This window comes from Seriola aureovittata, chromosome 11 (genome assembly GCF_021018895.1).
Source record: "Seriola aureovittata isolate HTS-2021-v1 ecotype China chromosome 11, ASM2101889v1, whole genome shotgun sequence".
NCBI classification, from domain to species: domain Eukaryota; kingdom Metazoa; phylum Chordata; class Actinopteri; order Carangiformes; family Carangidae; genus Seriola; species Seriola aureovittata.
In genome coordinates, this window is record NC_079374.1 from 8,347,009 (window position 1) to 8,360,413 (window position 13,405).

The following is a 13,405-nucleotide window of genomic DNA, read 5'->3' on the forward strand; positions in this document are numbered from 1 at the left end:
CTCAGCAAGTGGTTGAAGGGAAGCCCTAACGATCACTGAAATAGTAGAGGCCATATTAACCACATGTAACCACCTTACTGGTTGTATTCAGCTGTAAATTCAGATGAATCAACACAATTCAAATGTGAGGTGGACAGATAATGTTCTGTAGAAGCATCCAGGAACAGACAGCTGGCAGATTAAAGGCCCATAATTACTGCCATAAAAAGTGTGGACAGCTTAATTGGCAAATCAAGGATAACAAGCAGGGAGGCACAAGGGGACACATATTTAGAATCACCAGTCACAAGGAAAAAACAAAACAAAACTGGAACATTTGATCATCCTTCTCTCAATGTATTGTTTATCTAGTATATCTAGGTCTACAACGCAGATAAAAACCCCATCTTTGTCTGTGAAATGGAGAGGTATTTGCCTGTAGCTTTTCTGTGAATGTCAGGTAAAATTCAGCTCCTCTACATGACGCACACAAATGTGACATTTGAATTTCTAGGTTTCTAAGTTTGTATTTTAAAGTATGCCAGAGTGGATGTATTCATCATGTCTATAACTGTTAGATTGACACTCGGAAGTTGTATTTTGTAGCTAGTTGTTTAAAGTGCCTGCGCAAAACAAATGCTTCACACAGCGTGGTAAAGTAATTGCATGCCTTTGTTCTTGTCAGTGTGTAATCAAACATAGTCCTTATCTGGAGAGTGTTTCAGAACACACCCTCCTATTTGCAGCTTTGCTTCCTGTGGAAGACTGACCTCCTAAGAGCTCTCTCTCTAAGTGGTAATTAAGTATGCCCGTTTTTGCTGCCCTTGTGACATTTCAGTTTGTTCACACTTCAGGGGCTTATTAATTTTTTGTCTTATCATATTGAAAACATGGCTGTTCGAGTATTGCGGTCAGTCTGTCAAATGGGCACAGCAATTTTGAATTCTGTTTTTCTTGAATATTGGTAGGTGATTACTTTTTTCACACAAAGGCTTTTTATCATAGTAAAAGCTTTCTCTGTCAGACTCTCAGAAGGTGATGGTTAGCACTTAATATGGGTAATTTTCTGCACTGTAAAGACGAGTATTATGAAAAACTTAAAACGTCAGGATGTTTTGTAGTTGTTGGAATTCATCAGCTTTCTTGAACAATATGGCCTTGGATTATGATGATGCTCATATTCAGTTCATTGAGTCATTCGTATTTCCTGCTGTTCCAAGTCTTCTCTCTTTTTTTGACCAGTTTTTCTCTCACCGTTTTCTGTTGCTCCCCACAGGGGGATAATTCCTATGTGAAAGATCGCTGGTGTATGTTTGATGGATTCATGGTGTTTTTCATCTGGGTGTCGCTGGTACTGCAGGTATACCGCAACATTTACCATTACTATTACATTGTTTCTATTTATTGCTATTTTCTTTATTGATATAAAACAATGCATTATATTTAGTTTTTCCTTCTTGTCAATCAATTCCTCTTTGTTTTAGGTGTTTGAAATAGCAGAGCTTGTGGATCAGATGTCTCCATGGGGAATGTTGAGAATCCCTCGAGCACTCATCATGATCCGGGCCTTCAGGATCTACTTCCGCTTCGAGCTGCCTCGCTCCCGCATCACCAACATTCTGAAGTACAACACTGTCATCAACATTTCTCTTTCTCTTCTCCTTACTTTGTATAGATAGTTGTACAATGATAAATCTGGCACTGACATAAGTCTTTTTGTCACTTTTCTGCTTTGCAGGCGATCTGGGGAACAGATCTGGAGTGTATCTATCTTCCTGCTGTTTTTTCTGCTGCTCTATGGAATTCTGGGTGTTCAAATGTTTGGAACATTCAACCATCACTGTGTTACTAACGATACAGAGAAAGAGTAAAAAGTCTTTTTTCAGTATTTAAGTATAATATTGGATGCAATGCAATTTTTTTCCCCCCAAACTGTCATCCTTATTTTTCCCACTTATAAAAGGGAGTGATGCTTTGTACATTTACTTAAGCAATAATTGTTAGCATGAAGTTGTTTTAAGAAAATAGAAGACACTTACATTGTATAGTAGACTCTTCACTGAATGGAAAGCAGCAAAGCTGAGCTCCAAGCAATACAGGCTTACTGCAAACAGACAAAGACTCACTCACCACTGCTGATTAATTTTTTTTCCCTGCAGTTCACAAGTTACTTGTGGCTTCAGGAAATTGGTTAGCAGAGGTGCAAAAGCTTGTGTTACAGTCTGCTGGTGTGAAGCGCTGCAGAGGGGTTACATTTCAAAATGTGAAATTTTAAAAAAGATGATGGTGTGATCCCTCAGAATTGTGCTGGGCAGTTAGACTTAAAATTTATATTTGAGTATAGTATATATATATACTTTTGGGCTCTTCCATCTCCATTTCTTTGCACTTTTTGAGACTTGATGGTGAACATCTTATATCAAACTAACGTTGCATACTGTGCTGCTTGTAGATCAGATGTTAAGGAGAGGTGCCCTCCCTTCCCCTGCACAGTGGCATGGTTGTACATTTAGCAAATCAATGATGGGTCAGCCTGATCAGTCAGTAACTGTCACCTGCTGAGTGGTGTCTGACTGATCCTGACAGAATCTCTTTTTTTGTGATCAGTTTGGTGTGACCGCCTCATGCAGCCTCATGCATTAAATTGGCCTTTTTTCTGTGGAGCAGCATTTCTTCAAAACCTTCTTTCCATGTCCAGTGATCAGGAGCTGTTTTGGTCTGGTGATAATTTTTATTACATTAATTTAGCAGGTACGTAGGCAGGAGCTCATAGCTAGAATACATTGTTTAGCATTGGTGGTCAGCTTGTTTTTGCAGGAGGACACAGGAAAACAGGAAACTTGTGGGCAGGTAGGGACGCAGCATTGGGGAAGATGTGGGGCTGCAGACGTGTTACAGTGTGTGCACATGTTGCTGGATAAAGTAGATTATGTATTTAAACACATTTGTGAGAGTTTTTGAATGTAATGATTCAGTTGAGGATGATGATAATATGATGCAGAGAATAGGAATCCTTGTGGAGACAAAAGATGGGGGAAGCAACGATCGTGATTAAAGCCCCAGGCTGCAGGGAGAGCTTACACTAATTATAATAATTAAAATTTCCTGCATTGTCCAGCCGTCGTATTAAGCTCATTCCTGCTCAGCAGCTACCCCATCCATCTCGCCTTACTGATGTGTGCCTAAGCACCCTAGGGACACTGCATATATTGACCATTAGTAGCAGGAAAGATTGTGGAGGACATTCTCTCATTCATAGCTCTGTAACAACAATACAAAAGTGGCGAGACAGCGACACATCTAATTTGTTTGCTGTTGTGCTCCTTTTCTTAAAACCCTTGTGTGTATATATACAGTATATGTGTGTGTTTATATATATATATATATATATATATATATATATATATATGTGTATGCTTCTGCTGGGGTATTTTAGAAATGTGTCACTCAGGGACTGATGTGTCTAATCTCTATCTGCCATATGCCCTTGGCACAAAGTCAAAGCTCCCTAGCTTTTCAAACACAAGGGATCTGATGGAAAATTGGGAAAAAAATAGCAGGGGGAGACGTTTTTGTGATATGGATATTAGATGAAAATGGTTTTGAATTTGGGAACAAAGTAGGGCCTTCTCTTCTGGATGCCAGGATTTCTGCAATTGACCTCCTCACTGTTGAACTCATATGGAGCTGGATAACATGCATAGATTTGTACAGTACAAATTTGATCTACTGAACTGAATACGGATGAAACTTCTTCAAAGCTTTGTTGTGATAGGTAAATGTTTGTTTGAGGGTTATTCTAAATGGAAAAGCCTTACATATTTTGAACCAGTTAATGTAAAGGGTTAGCATGTTCTATTATGTGCTGAACTGTGCAAACTCCTGTGGCCTGAGCGTCAATAAGAGGCAGTTGAGGTGGGCAGAGGCTGTTGACAGGACCTCACACTTACAGTTTTGCAAAGTTTTCTAAATTAATTTTGATCTGATCAAATTACAGACTCAGAAAACCAATCATGAATATTTTCTTATCATAAATACGTTTTGATTTCATTTGACTTACCTGATTTATTAATATCGCATTATTACTGGACATTTGGTCTCTCATTTGAGAATTCATTTATCTCTTTGATTGATGAGTGATTACTTTGATAAGACATATTGATATTATTCAGCACAGTATAATTAGCTTTATTGGGATTCACCACTATGCCTCTGATTGCCCTTTGTGATAGTGCAATAAATTATCCCTTCTGATCTGTACCCCTTAATAAACAATTTGGATGAAAGTCTGGGCAGGCAATTTGAAGGCATTAATTTTCATTAAAGACCTCAAGCAGCTCCTGGAATAACACCTGTGGCAGGGAGGCGAAAGAGAAGAGAGGCGGGGCAACGTGTCTTTGTACTCTGAATGTGTTTGAATCTTTACCGCTCTAATTTTGAAAAGAACAGACCTTTACATTTAATATTTCACTAGCTTTGTCTTCATTTGGCTGTTATTGTAATCTTATTCTTTATTATTCTTTGTTTTTCAGACATTTATTCCAAGCACCATTGCAAATATGTAATTTAATTATGTTGTTTTTTTCTTTTGGTCAGTAATGTGACATGGAACAGCTTGGCCATCCCAGACACCCATTGTTCCCCTGATGGAGAAGGTTATCAGTGTCCTTATGGCTTCAAATGCGTGGACCTGGAAGAGCTGGGCCTTAGCCGACAGGAGCTTGGTTATAGTGGCTTCAATGAACTAGGTATAAATTATACATTCACACACAGCAATGCATTCAAACACATACATGTAAAGTATGGAAATAGCAGACATGTATTGCATGTGCATTTATGATGTTTTTATATTTGCACATTTCATGCAGAGGCGACCAGAAAATAAAGATGCAGCTGTTTCTGATAACTTGTTGAAATCCTTTACATATCTCTTGTTAAATGACAGAGTGGTTAGCTGCCACTTGGGGTTTTATTTCCACCTGTAAATCTTCAGTATATGTCTGTTAAGAAATGTGGAAGAATGATCCTGAGTGAGAAAGTGGTATATATACCTTTGGTGTGAAGCTGTGCCATTCAGCAGCACTCAGTTTTCTTATCGGCTGAGTGGTGCTTAAATCCAGTGTCAGTGCACAGTGCACTGCACCTAATCTTTAGATAGCCATGAAGGAGACTCAGAGCTTCACAAAAAACTCTAACTTCATTTAGATATTATATAATGGAATACGACTATGCTACTATACTGTATGGCTTAATGCTCTTTTCACTGCACTTTGTAAATGTACATGTAGCGTCTAGTGTGAAAGCAGCATTAAGTGCACTGTAGAAAAATCCGGATTTTATTATTAAGGATGATCTTATTTATTGGAATGATTCTCGCATTTTATTCACATCCATGTGGAAAGAACAGGCTGTTCCCAAAAATACAATAACCATGGTATGTCAGTAACTATTTCCTCCTCAGAAACCCAGAGGCTCCAAATCAGAACTGTTAAAGCTTAGAACAGTGATATATATGTGCTTACTAGTTTAGCTAGGAGAGTCAGACTGCTGCTTACCTGTTTAAAAGTGATGCAATCATGGAGTTTGTTTATGTAGAGAAAGACTCTCTAATCTGTTGGGTTTTTTTTTTTTTTAATGGCCAAAGGACACAGTCCACTCTAATTCTTTTCAAACATTAAATTAATATGGAGTGTTGTTTCTTTCCCAATGACATCATCTTTGGCAAGGTGTTAAAGCGCAAACAGGTTCATTTGCAGAGAGTACGTTAACCAGGAAACAGCCAAGAGTTTCATTTTTTCGTAGTTTGGCTAACTCACAGACTTTACATTTATAAGCTTCATCTGACCACATTTGTCGGCGACAGTGACAAAGACATGCATTAAAGAACTGTTCATCAGATTAATGAGTCTGCCAAACAGTTATAATTCTAAGTCATGTCATTATGAAGAAGGGAACCATGAGGACACAGAGGCTCTGAATTTTTCATCCTGTAAGTTGTCAGAATGTACATTCATTATAGATAAAAAGAGAAACTCAAGGTGTTGTCTTTCTGAAAGGCTTAGTCTGAGGGGAGCCGTGATAATTGGTGTGAGGCTCACTGACACTGTCTTTATAAAAAAAAAAAATATATATATACTGATTGTTTTCACCATTGGTTTCAATAACCAATCTCTGCTTTTCATCTGACTGTTCATCTCTCTGACTCTCGTGTCTCTCTTTGTTAAGGTACGAGTATCTTCACTGTATATGAGGCTGCATCACAGGAGGGTTGGGTGTTCCTCATGTACAGAGCCATTGACAGTTTCCCTCGCTGGCGCTCCTACTTCTACTTTATAACTCTCATTTTCTTCTTGGCATGGCTTGTCAAGGTTAGAGTCAATCTCTCTCTACTCCACTTTTCATAATACTTTGAGCTCCTATGGCACGGCAGCTGGGGAGAGTTGAACACCAAGAGCACTTAGTTAATTTACATAACCTAATCTTTCACCTACAGACATAACTATTTCCCCTTTGTTAGCTGAACGTTTTCTGGCTAATGATAGAATGAATATCCTGTAACAGTGAAAGAAAGTCACTTGGTCTTTTGTTTTTAATTGTCACAACACTTTTCCTCTCTCAATGTCTCTCTCTTTCTCTCTCTCTTACAGAATGTGTTCATTGCAGTCATCATTGAGACATTTGCCGAAATCAGAGTGCAATTTCAGCAGATGTGGGGGTCAAGGAGCAGCACCACCTCTACTGCTACAACACAGGTATAACTATCACACTCACAGACACACAAGCTGACAAATTAGTGCCACAAAATGTCACTATGACAACTTCATATGGTGCCTATATCTGACCTGATTCTTATAATTTCGGTTATCTTGGTACAGAGTGCAAAAGAATCTGTGCACTCATCAAAGTTCAGCTCATCAAAGCTGCATTAATTTCGGAGAATCAGAATCACACGCACATTTCACAGGAAGGGTTTTCTTAAGGGTTGCAACAGTGTATGTATTTTCACCAAAAATGGCTTTCATCAAAAATGGCCACCTAAGGGCACATAGACCATCTGATGTCTATTTAAAAAAATAAATAAATAAATTGGTTGTCAGAGTATGAAAGATCAAATCTGCTTTATTAGAAAACAGGCCAGATAAAAATTATTTTAGAATTTAATAAAACAGATTAGGCAGATTTATTTGGCCAAGTGACAAGTGGGCACTCGGGTGGAAGAGGACTCACCTCTACTCACAGCACCTGACCTGGAATAAAACTGCTTTTTCTGGAGTTGCCCAATTGCAAAGCATTAGGCTGGTGTGGATGTACACCCTCAGGCCAAAGACTGATGATCGGTATTTTTATGGTATTATCAGATCTGCATCTGTACTCTATACCCTGGACACTCAGGTGAAGGGAAGAGTTGCCAACTGGTAAATTGGATCAGGTAGTGGGGAGTGATGCTGGGCAGACCTGATAAATCCAACATGCGATAATGGCAATCTGGAAATGTCAAGTTCAGGCTCCTATCTCTGAGGACTTCAACTCCAAACTCTTAAGGATTTTTTTTTTCCAGTCCAGTAGTGCAGCCTCAGAGGTTGGAGAAGCATAACCTTGTGTAACAGTCCATGGTGAAGATATTTTATGACCTCAAAAAGACTTTGGAAGAAAGATCAAGCCAAGATGTGTCTGCTCTGGCGACTTCAGGATCACATTTCTGTCTTCACATGAGGGGTATGTTGTGGCTCTGTTGGCACCATGAAACCAATTCCACCAGTGTGCACTGGGATGATTTGTAGTTGGGTTTTAAAAAGCTTGGATGAGAGTCAGCACCTCCAAGTATAAGGCTATGGTATACCGCCTATAAATGGTAGATTGCTCTCCTTTGGTTGGGAGTGAGTTAGTTCAAGTATCACAGGGTTTTCATAAGTAAGAGTATGATGAGACTGAAAGGCAGATTAGTGCATCAACAGCAGCAACAGAAGGAGCCTTAATGGTTGACTTACCAGTCAGTTTATGTTCCATCCACTCTTAAAGGTCTTGAGCTCTGGGTAGTGACTCAATGTATGTGATTGAAGAAACATGGGGCTGAAATTAGTAGAGTAGTAAGGAGAAAATCTGGAAAGAGCTTGAAGAAAGGTGACTTCTTCTTGGCGGTGAAATTAACCATTTAAGGAGGTTTGGCCTACCAGGAAGAGTTGGAGGACGTCTGGGTTAGCATTACTTTGCCAAGGCCCATGCAGCCTTACAGTATGTGATCCACCTTTTTTTTAGAAGTGTTTGCAGTGGTCATTTAGTTATTTAAAAAAATAATTAAATGTGAATATGAAGAGAACTTTACAGTAGTTGCATTAATCTGCATTATTTTTAAATGTAAAAACCTGTAGTGGTGAGGGCGTTCTCGTGGCTTAGGGGTTAGATGATGACCATGAACCGCAACATCCCAGGTTTGATCTGGAAAAAATGCCCCCCAAAATAATTTGAGAGAGAGCTACGGTCGCCAGTGTTAGTTTTTTTAATTAGCATAAAAGGTTTATCATATGTCCTTAAGTGTTTTTCAGTCATTTTGAAATGGCAACAAAACATTCCATTGATTTTGTCCAACATGGATGTTGAAAATGAAATTACCACAATGTTACCTCAAATGTGCCTTGTGTTTTGTGTGATTTCCCTCCAGTTTTCTCATGTCACTGCCTATGAATTGTCATGAAATCAGACCAAATAGGATAATAATAACAATTTTTGGAGATTTATTCTATAAATGCCTGTAGATTTTTCACCATCATTCAATTCAAACACCACTTATTTATGTTAGTGATTTTTTAAGGTTTAACTGTTTAGCTCTCTTGATCTCTTCCTTTTAGATATGAGAGGATTTGTTTCTCCGGTCTTGATTAATGCACATTTTTCTCTCAATGTGACCGGCATTTGATTGCCTCTTCCACACTTACATTAGACTACTCTGGATTGACGAAGAGGGCTGGGAAGTGGCTTTGAAGCAGAGAAAAATCAAGAGAGAGAGAGAAAGTATTTTGTAAAATGTATGATTTATGATTACATTACAGCTGAAAACTGGGAAGAGGCACAAAATCTGAGATATTTTTTTCAGAGCGGAACAATAATATAAAGCACCACATAAGGTGTTGCATATATGTCAGTAAGCAATTAAAACTCTAATAAACACAACAATAAGTCATATATATGGATGGTGTATGCATGGATCTGCATTTGTGTTTTGTTGGCTGAAAAGAAAAGCTGTCATTGGCCTGTCACTGAAGTACAGTAGTTATATGTCTGGACTGGATTTGTGAAGAATCCAAACCCCTTTTAAACAGATTACAATTTCAATCATAATGGAGTTGCCTGACAAGCAGCCAAGTGTTTTCACTGCTATTAGTCCCTCAGTATTTAAAATTGATACTTCCTGGAAATTCATAAAACTGATACCTCTGTTATTTCAGTCATGATGGAAAACTGGCTGGTGCCTCTTGCATGCATCTGCTGCTATGACCTTGAAAACAATAAGCCTTTCTTGCCATTATCAAAATTAATTGTAATGGCATCGTCATGCCCCAATCTTTATCTTAGAGGGTAAAAACTAATTAGCTGCGGTGTAACACTTAACTGTCAATCACTGAGGCTGAAACAATATGCTCCCTCCTTTGTGCTCCCTTGAGAGGGGGGACTGGTATAAGGTGGCCCTGTGAGACACAACCCATGCCACACTCCCCATTCCTTGACTTTGCTATGCTGTCTCCAAATTATTGAGGCTTTTACTAGAGATTAGGCTGTAAAAGCCTAACTGTGTTGATAAAAGTGACAATGGATTAATCCACTTTTGTTTCACAGGATCAGCTTCTTTCTTCCTATTTTGATGAGTGGAGCTGTAATTAAGGGCTGAACCTGAAGTTGAATTACTACTTTGGCTTGTCTGAAGTTGAATGATATCAACCCTGTGTGTTTGACATCCAGGTTGTAGATACTGTTCTCTTTGCCGTGTCAAGTTAAAAACAAGATGATAAAATGTGACGTCGATGTGACAGGTGTAAGACGAGCCTGAAACAAAGGGGAAGAAAGGTATGTTGTTAAAGAGTAGAAAAACGAATGAGGCAGAATTGTTGAAGGATTTTCTATCTGGAAGAAGGAAGCAGCATCTTTTTGTATTGGCTTCAAACTTCAACAACCTTCAAATTTCACTTGGTTCTCGCAGGTACATTCTATTTCATTCTCAAGAGGTCAAAACTCCAGCTACACTTGCAGTATACAGAAGAACTTTAATATCAGACTGATGTCATCCATGACGGATGCCACAAGCTGAAGTGCGTCGGTCCAATAATAAAGCTCTTCTGTATACTGCATGTGTAGCTGGAGTTTTTGGAGTTTTGCTGTGAAGTTAGATGAAGTTGTGTAAGAAACCTCTGCTTAGCTTCTGCTTGAATGTCACTCACACCATTTCAGAAAGAATATAATGATATAGTGATTTAAGCCACTACTTAGTGCATGGAGAAATTTCAAGTAAATGTAAAAAAGACAAAATCTGGTTTATAGTTTCTACCAACCCATTGATATTGGACTATTCTGTAGGATCTTTTTTTTTTTTTGATTAGCTGTTTTTAGCAATGCTAGTAGCATGGCGGTCAGCATTTTGTACAGACATTCATGATCCTAATAGGGTGAATCACGCTGACTTTGTTGATCCCTTGACATTTCCCCTAGTGCCACCAACAAGTGAGAATTACAATTTACCAAATGCTTCAATTCATGACTAAATACCTGAAAAGATAAAGACAATCCCATTAGCCTCAGCTGTACTTTGATTCATTCAAAATGTGAATTGGCTTCAAACTTCGAGTTAACACTTCTGTCAAGTTAACTCTTAGTAAAGAATGAGGTGAATGACATTACAGATTGGAACGAGTTCTCTTAATTGTCCTTATGACCAAGTTTTTGCATTCATTCATTTATTCATGTTTCAGGAGAATGATTGATATTCATGAGTGAGCCAGCTGCCTTGTGAGTTTGAAAGTCTCTGCTGTGATATTGATTTGTTTTGTTTTTTTTATTTCTAGTGTTAAGTCCTTAGGCCTACGTACTGTATTTAGTAACTATCCTGCTGTTTTGTGTGGGTATGAATCTGTGCGTATGATGCCTTCAGCTTTTTTTGTGGCCACAGATGTTTCGTGTAGATGTAGCCAAAGGGTAGATATGTGTGTGTTTGAGTTTCGTCCATTACTTTGAATTTTTTTGTGTGTGTGTGTGTTCTGCCCCTCATGTGCTGTCCTTGTGCCACAGATGTTCCATGAAGACGCTGCTGGGGGATGGCAGCTTGTAGCTGTAGACGTCAACAAACCACATGGCCGAGCGCCTGCCTGCCTCCAGGTAAACACACCACATAATTAATATGCTGCTGATGATGTTGGTGTGAAGTCTTTCTCTCTCTCTCTCTCTCACACACACACACACACACACACGCATAATTCTGTGAAATATGTTCAGCTTATGTGAAGGGTGACACCTGAACATACATCATTTTGATCTTACCTGAACTATAAAAGCTGAGCTGTGAGTGCGTGTGTGTGTGTGCACTCGGCGTGTTTGCCTTGCTCCATTTTTATTTAAATGTCTCTCTTGATGTTGAACTGCTTTGAATTAATAGAAACCTCATCCCTTTAACAAATGCCACATATGCACGCAGGATCACCTCATTGTTTTCACATTTGTCTGTTCTTCGGTGGCTGTGTCAAACGACTAAGTGATGGGATTTTAAATGAGGGGAGGCTCATGTTTGATGTGTAGAGGTGCACTAATGATGTCGCTCCAGTGATAGATGAGTTTTAAATGACGTCTACATGATGGACGCCACTGTTGCCTCGTGCTCGGTGTGATCCAAATGGTTGGGCTTTAAAGATAAGCTGAAAGCAGCGGGCAACGCTTACAGCTGGCCCACTGTTGATAGCGTCGTGGTGTAAAAGGCTGGGCCCTCGCTGTGAGAGACTGCCAATCGAGTCTACAGCTATGAGAGGACAGCTAGCTGTCAACAAACTCTCATGGAGAAAATGCTGTTCCAGCCCTAAGCTTGAAGGAGCCACACACAAACACACACACACACAGAACAAGGAAGAGAGCACAAATAAATAGAGAGAAATAGGGTAGAGAAGAAGGGAAGAAAGGAGAGAGAAGAGAGAGAACGTGAAATATGCAGTATTCCCATTAAAGCAGCATGTCCCCCAGAGCCTCATCATCAGTTGGAGGAAAGATTTAGATAGAGGGATAACCAGAGGGATAAACATGGCTGACTTCCCTCTGAGCCCTGTGCTCCATTACATGGAACATCCAAAGACTGCTTCATCTGCCTCATTTGGCTCATACCAAAATAGCTATTGTTGTCTTCCTGTGCCAACAACAAGTAAGACATGAAGGGTTAACTGACTGACTGAGATCGACTTAAGGCCAGGTTGACACCAACAAGATCACTTTTTCAAAAAACACAGTTTCCTTTTTTTTTTTAAGTGGAGGTCGCAAAGCATAGGGCTCAAAACAAGGCCAGGATGTCTGCCAGAAAAGTTGAACCTGGTTTAACTTTTGCTGCAATACGACATCATCTAGCTATGCATCGTGTTACCTAATGCATTCAAGCACAGTCCTGGTGGATTAATTTGTAATGTAAATTACATAATTCTGCTGTATACCTCGTAATAGTCAAGTCGGGAAAAGGCTTGCCTTTCCAGAATTATAAAATCTGCTTGAAAATACTGAGCAGTGTTTTGGCACCTGTACTCTCACTGATTTCTCACTACTGCCTTTGCTTACACAGCCACACCAGTGCAGACCCTTGCTTTAACACGGCACTATTTGAAGTCAGAACAACAACGCCTTAAGGATGCAGACCGTGAGGCCGACCTCCTGTGAGACGGACCGAGTTACACAGTGTTTTAGTGGGTCAGATTGCAGGACAACTCACACCTCCATCACATGGATCGTTTGAGTTCTCGGCAATGGCCCAGAAATTGTGATAGATGTCTCCTGTCACAGAGAGCCTGACACATGAAAAGCACTGTAGAAAGAGCGAAATATAGAAAGGACCAATCGTTTTATTGTTCGTTCTTCATAATAATATCAGGGGAGTATATTTCAGAGTAAGACCAGAGTTACACAAGACATTTATTGCAGTACTGTGGGAGAGAGGTATGTAAATAAACAAAATAGAATAACAAATGTGGCAGGGTGGTTAAAGGAAGCAATAGATGTTTGTATTGAAGTGTGACTCAACTTGTAGTTTGAAAAAACTCAAGCATCCCTCAAATGATGTCTGGTTCCTGAAAATGCATTGTGCTCTCACCATATGATATTGATATTGATATTCATACAAAAAGTCTTTGTTTTCCACTTGTGTGGATTTTACCAGTTGATACAAGAATTAAAGTCATTGTTCTACAGGAATCCT

General features: G+C 39.3%; 1 protein-coding gene across 7 annotated transcripts in view; it reads left to right on the forward strand.

Moving 5' to 3' along the window:
• Positions 1-13,405, forward strand: part of nalcn (sodium leak channel, non-selective) — a 69,237-nt gene that overhangs the window by 6,478 nt on the left and 49,354 nt on the right. For all 7 annotated transcript variants that reach the window (XM_056389231.1, XM_056389229.1, XM_056389233.1 and 4 more), the window contains 7 exons: positions 1,256-1,339; positions 1,464-1,603; positions 1,718-1,846; positions 4,576-4,727; positions 6,205-6,347; positions 6,627-6,731; positions 11,254-11,340. In XM_056389231.1, coding sequence (XP_056245206.1) covers positions 1,256-1,339; positions 1,464-1,603; positions 1,718-1,846; positions 4,576-4,727; positions 6,205-6,347; positions 6,627-6,731; positions 11,254-11,340 — 840 coding nt within the window. The remainder of the gene's footprint in view (positions 1-1,255; positions 1,340-1,463; positions 1,604-1,717; positions 1,847-4,575; positions 4,728-6,204; positions 6,348-6,626; positions 6,732-11,253; positions 11,341-13,405) is intronic.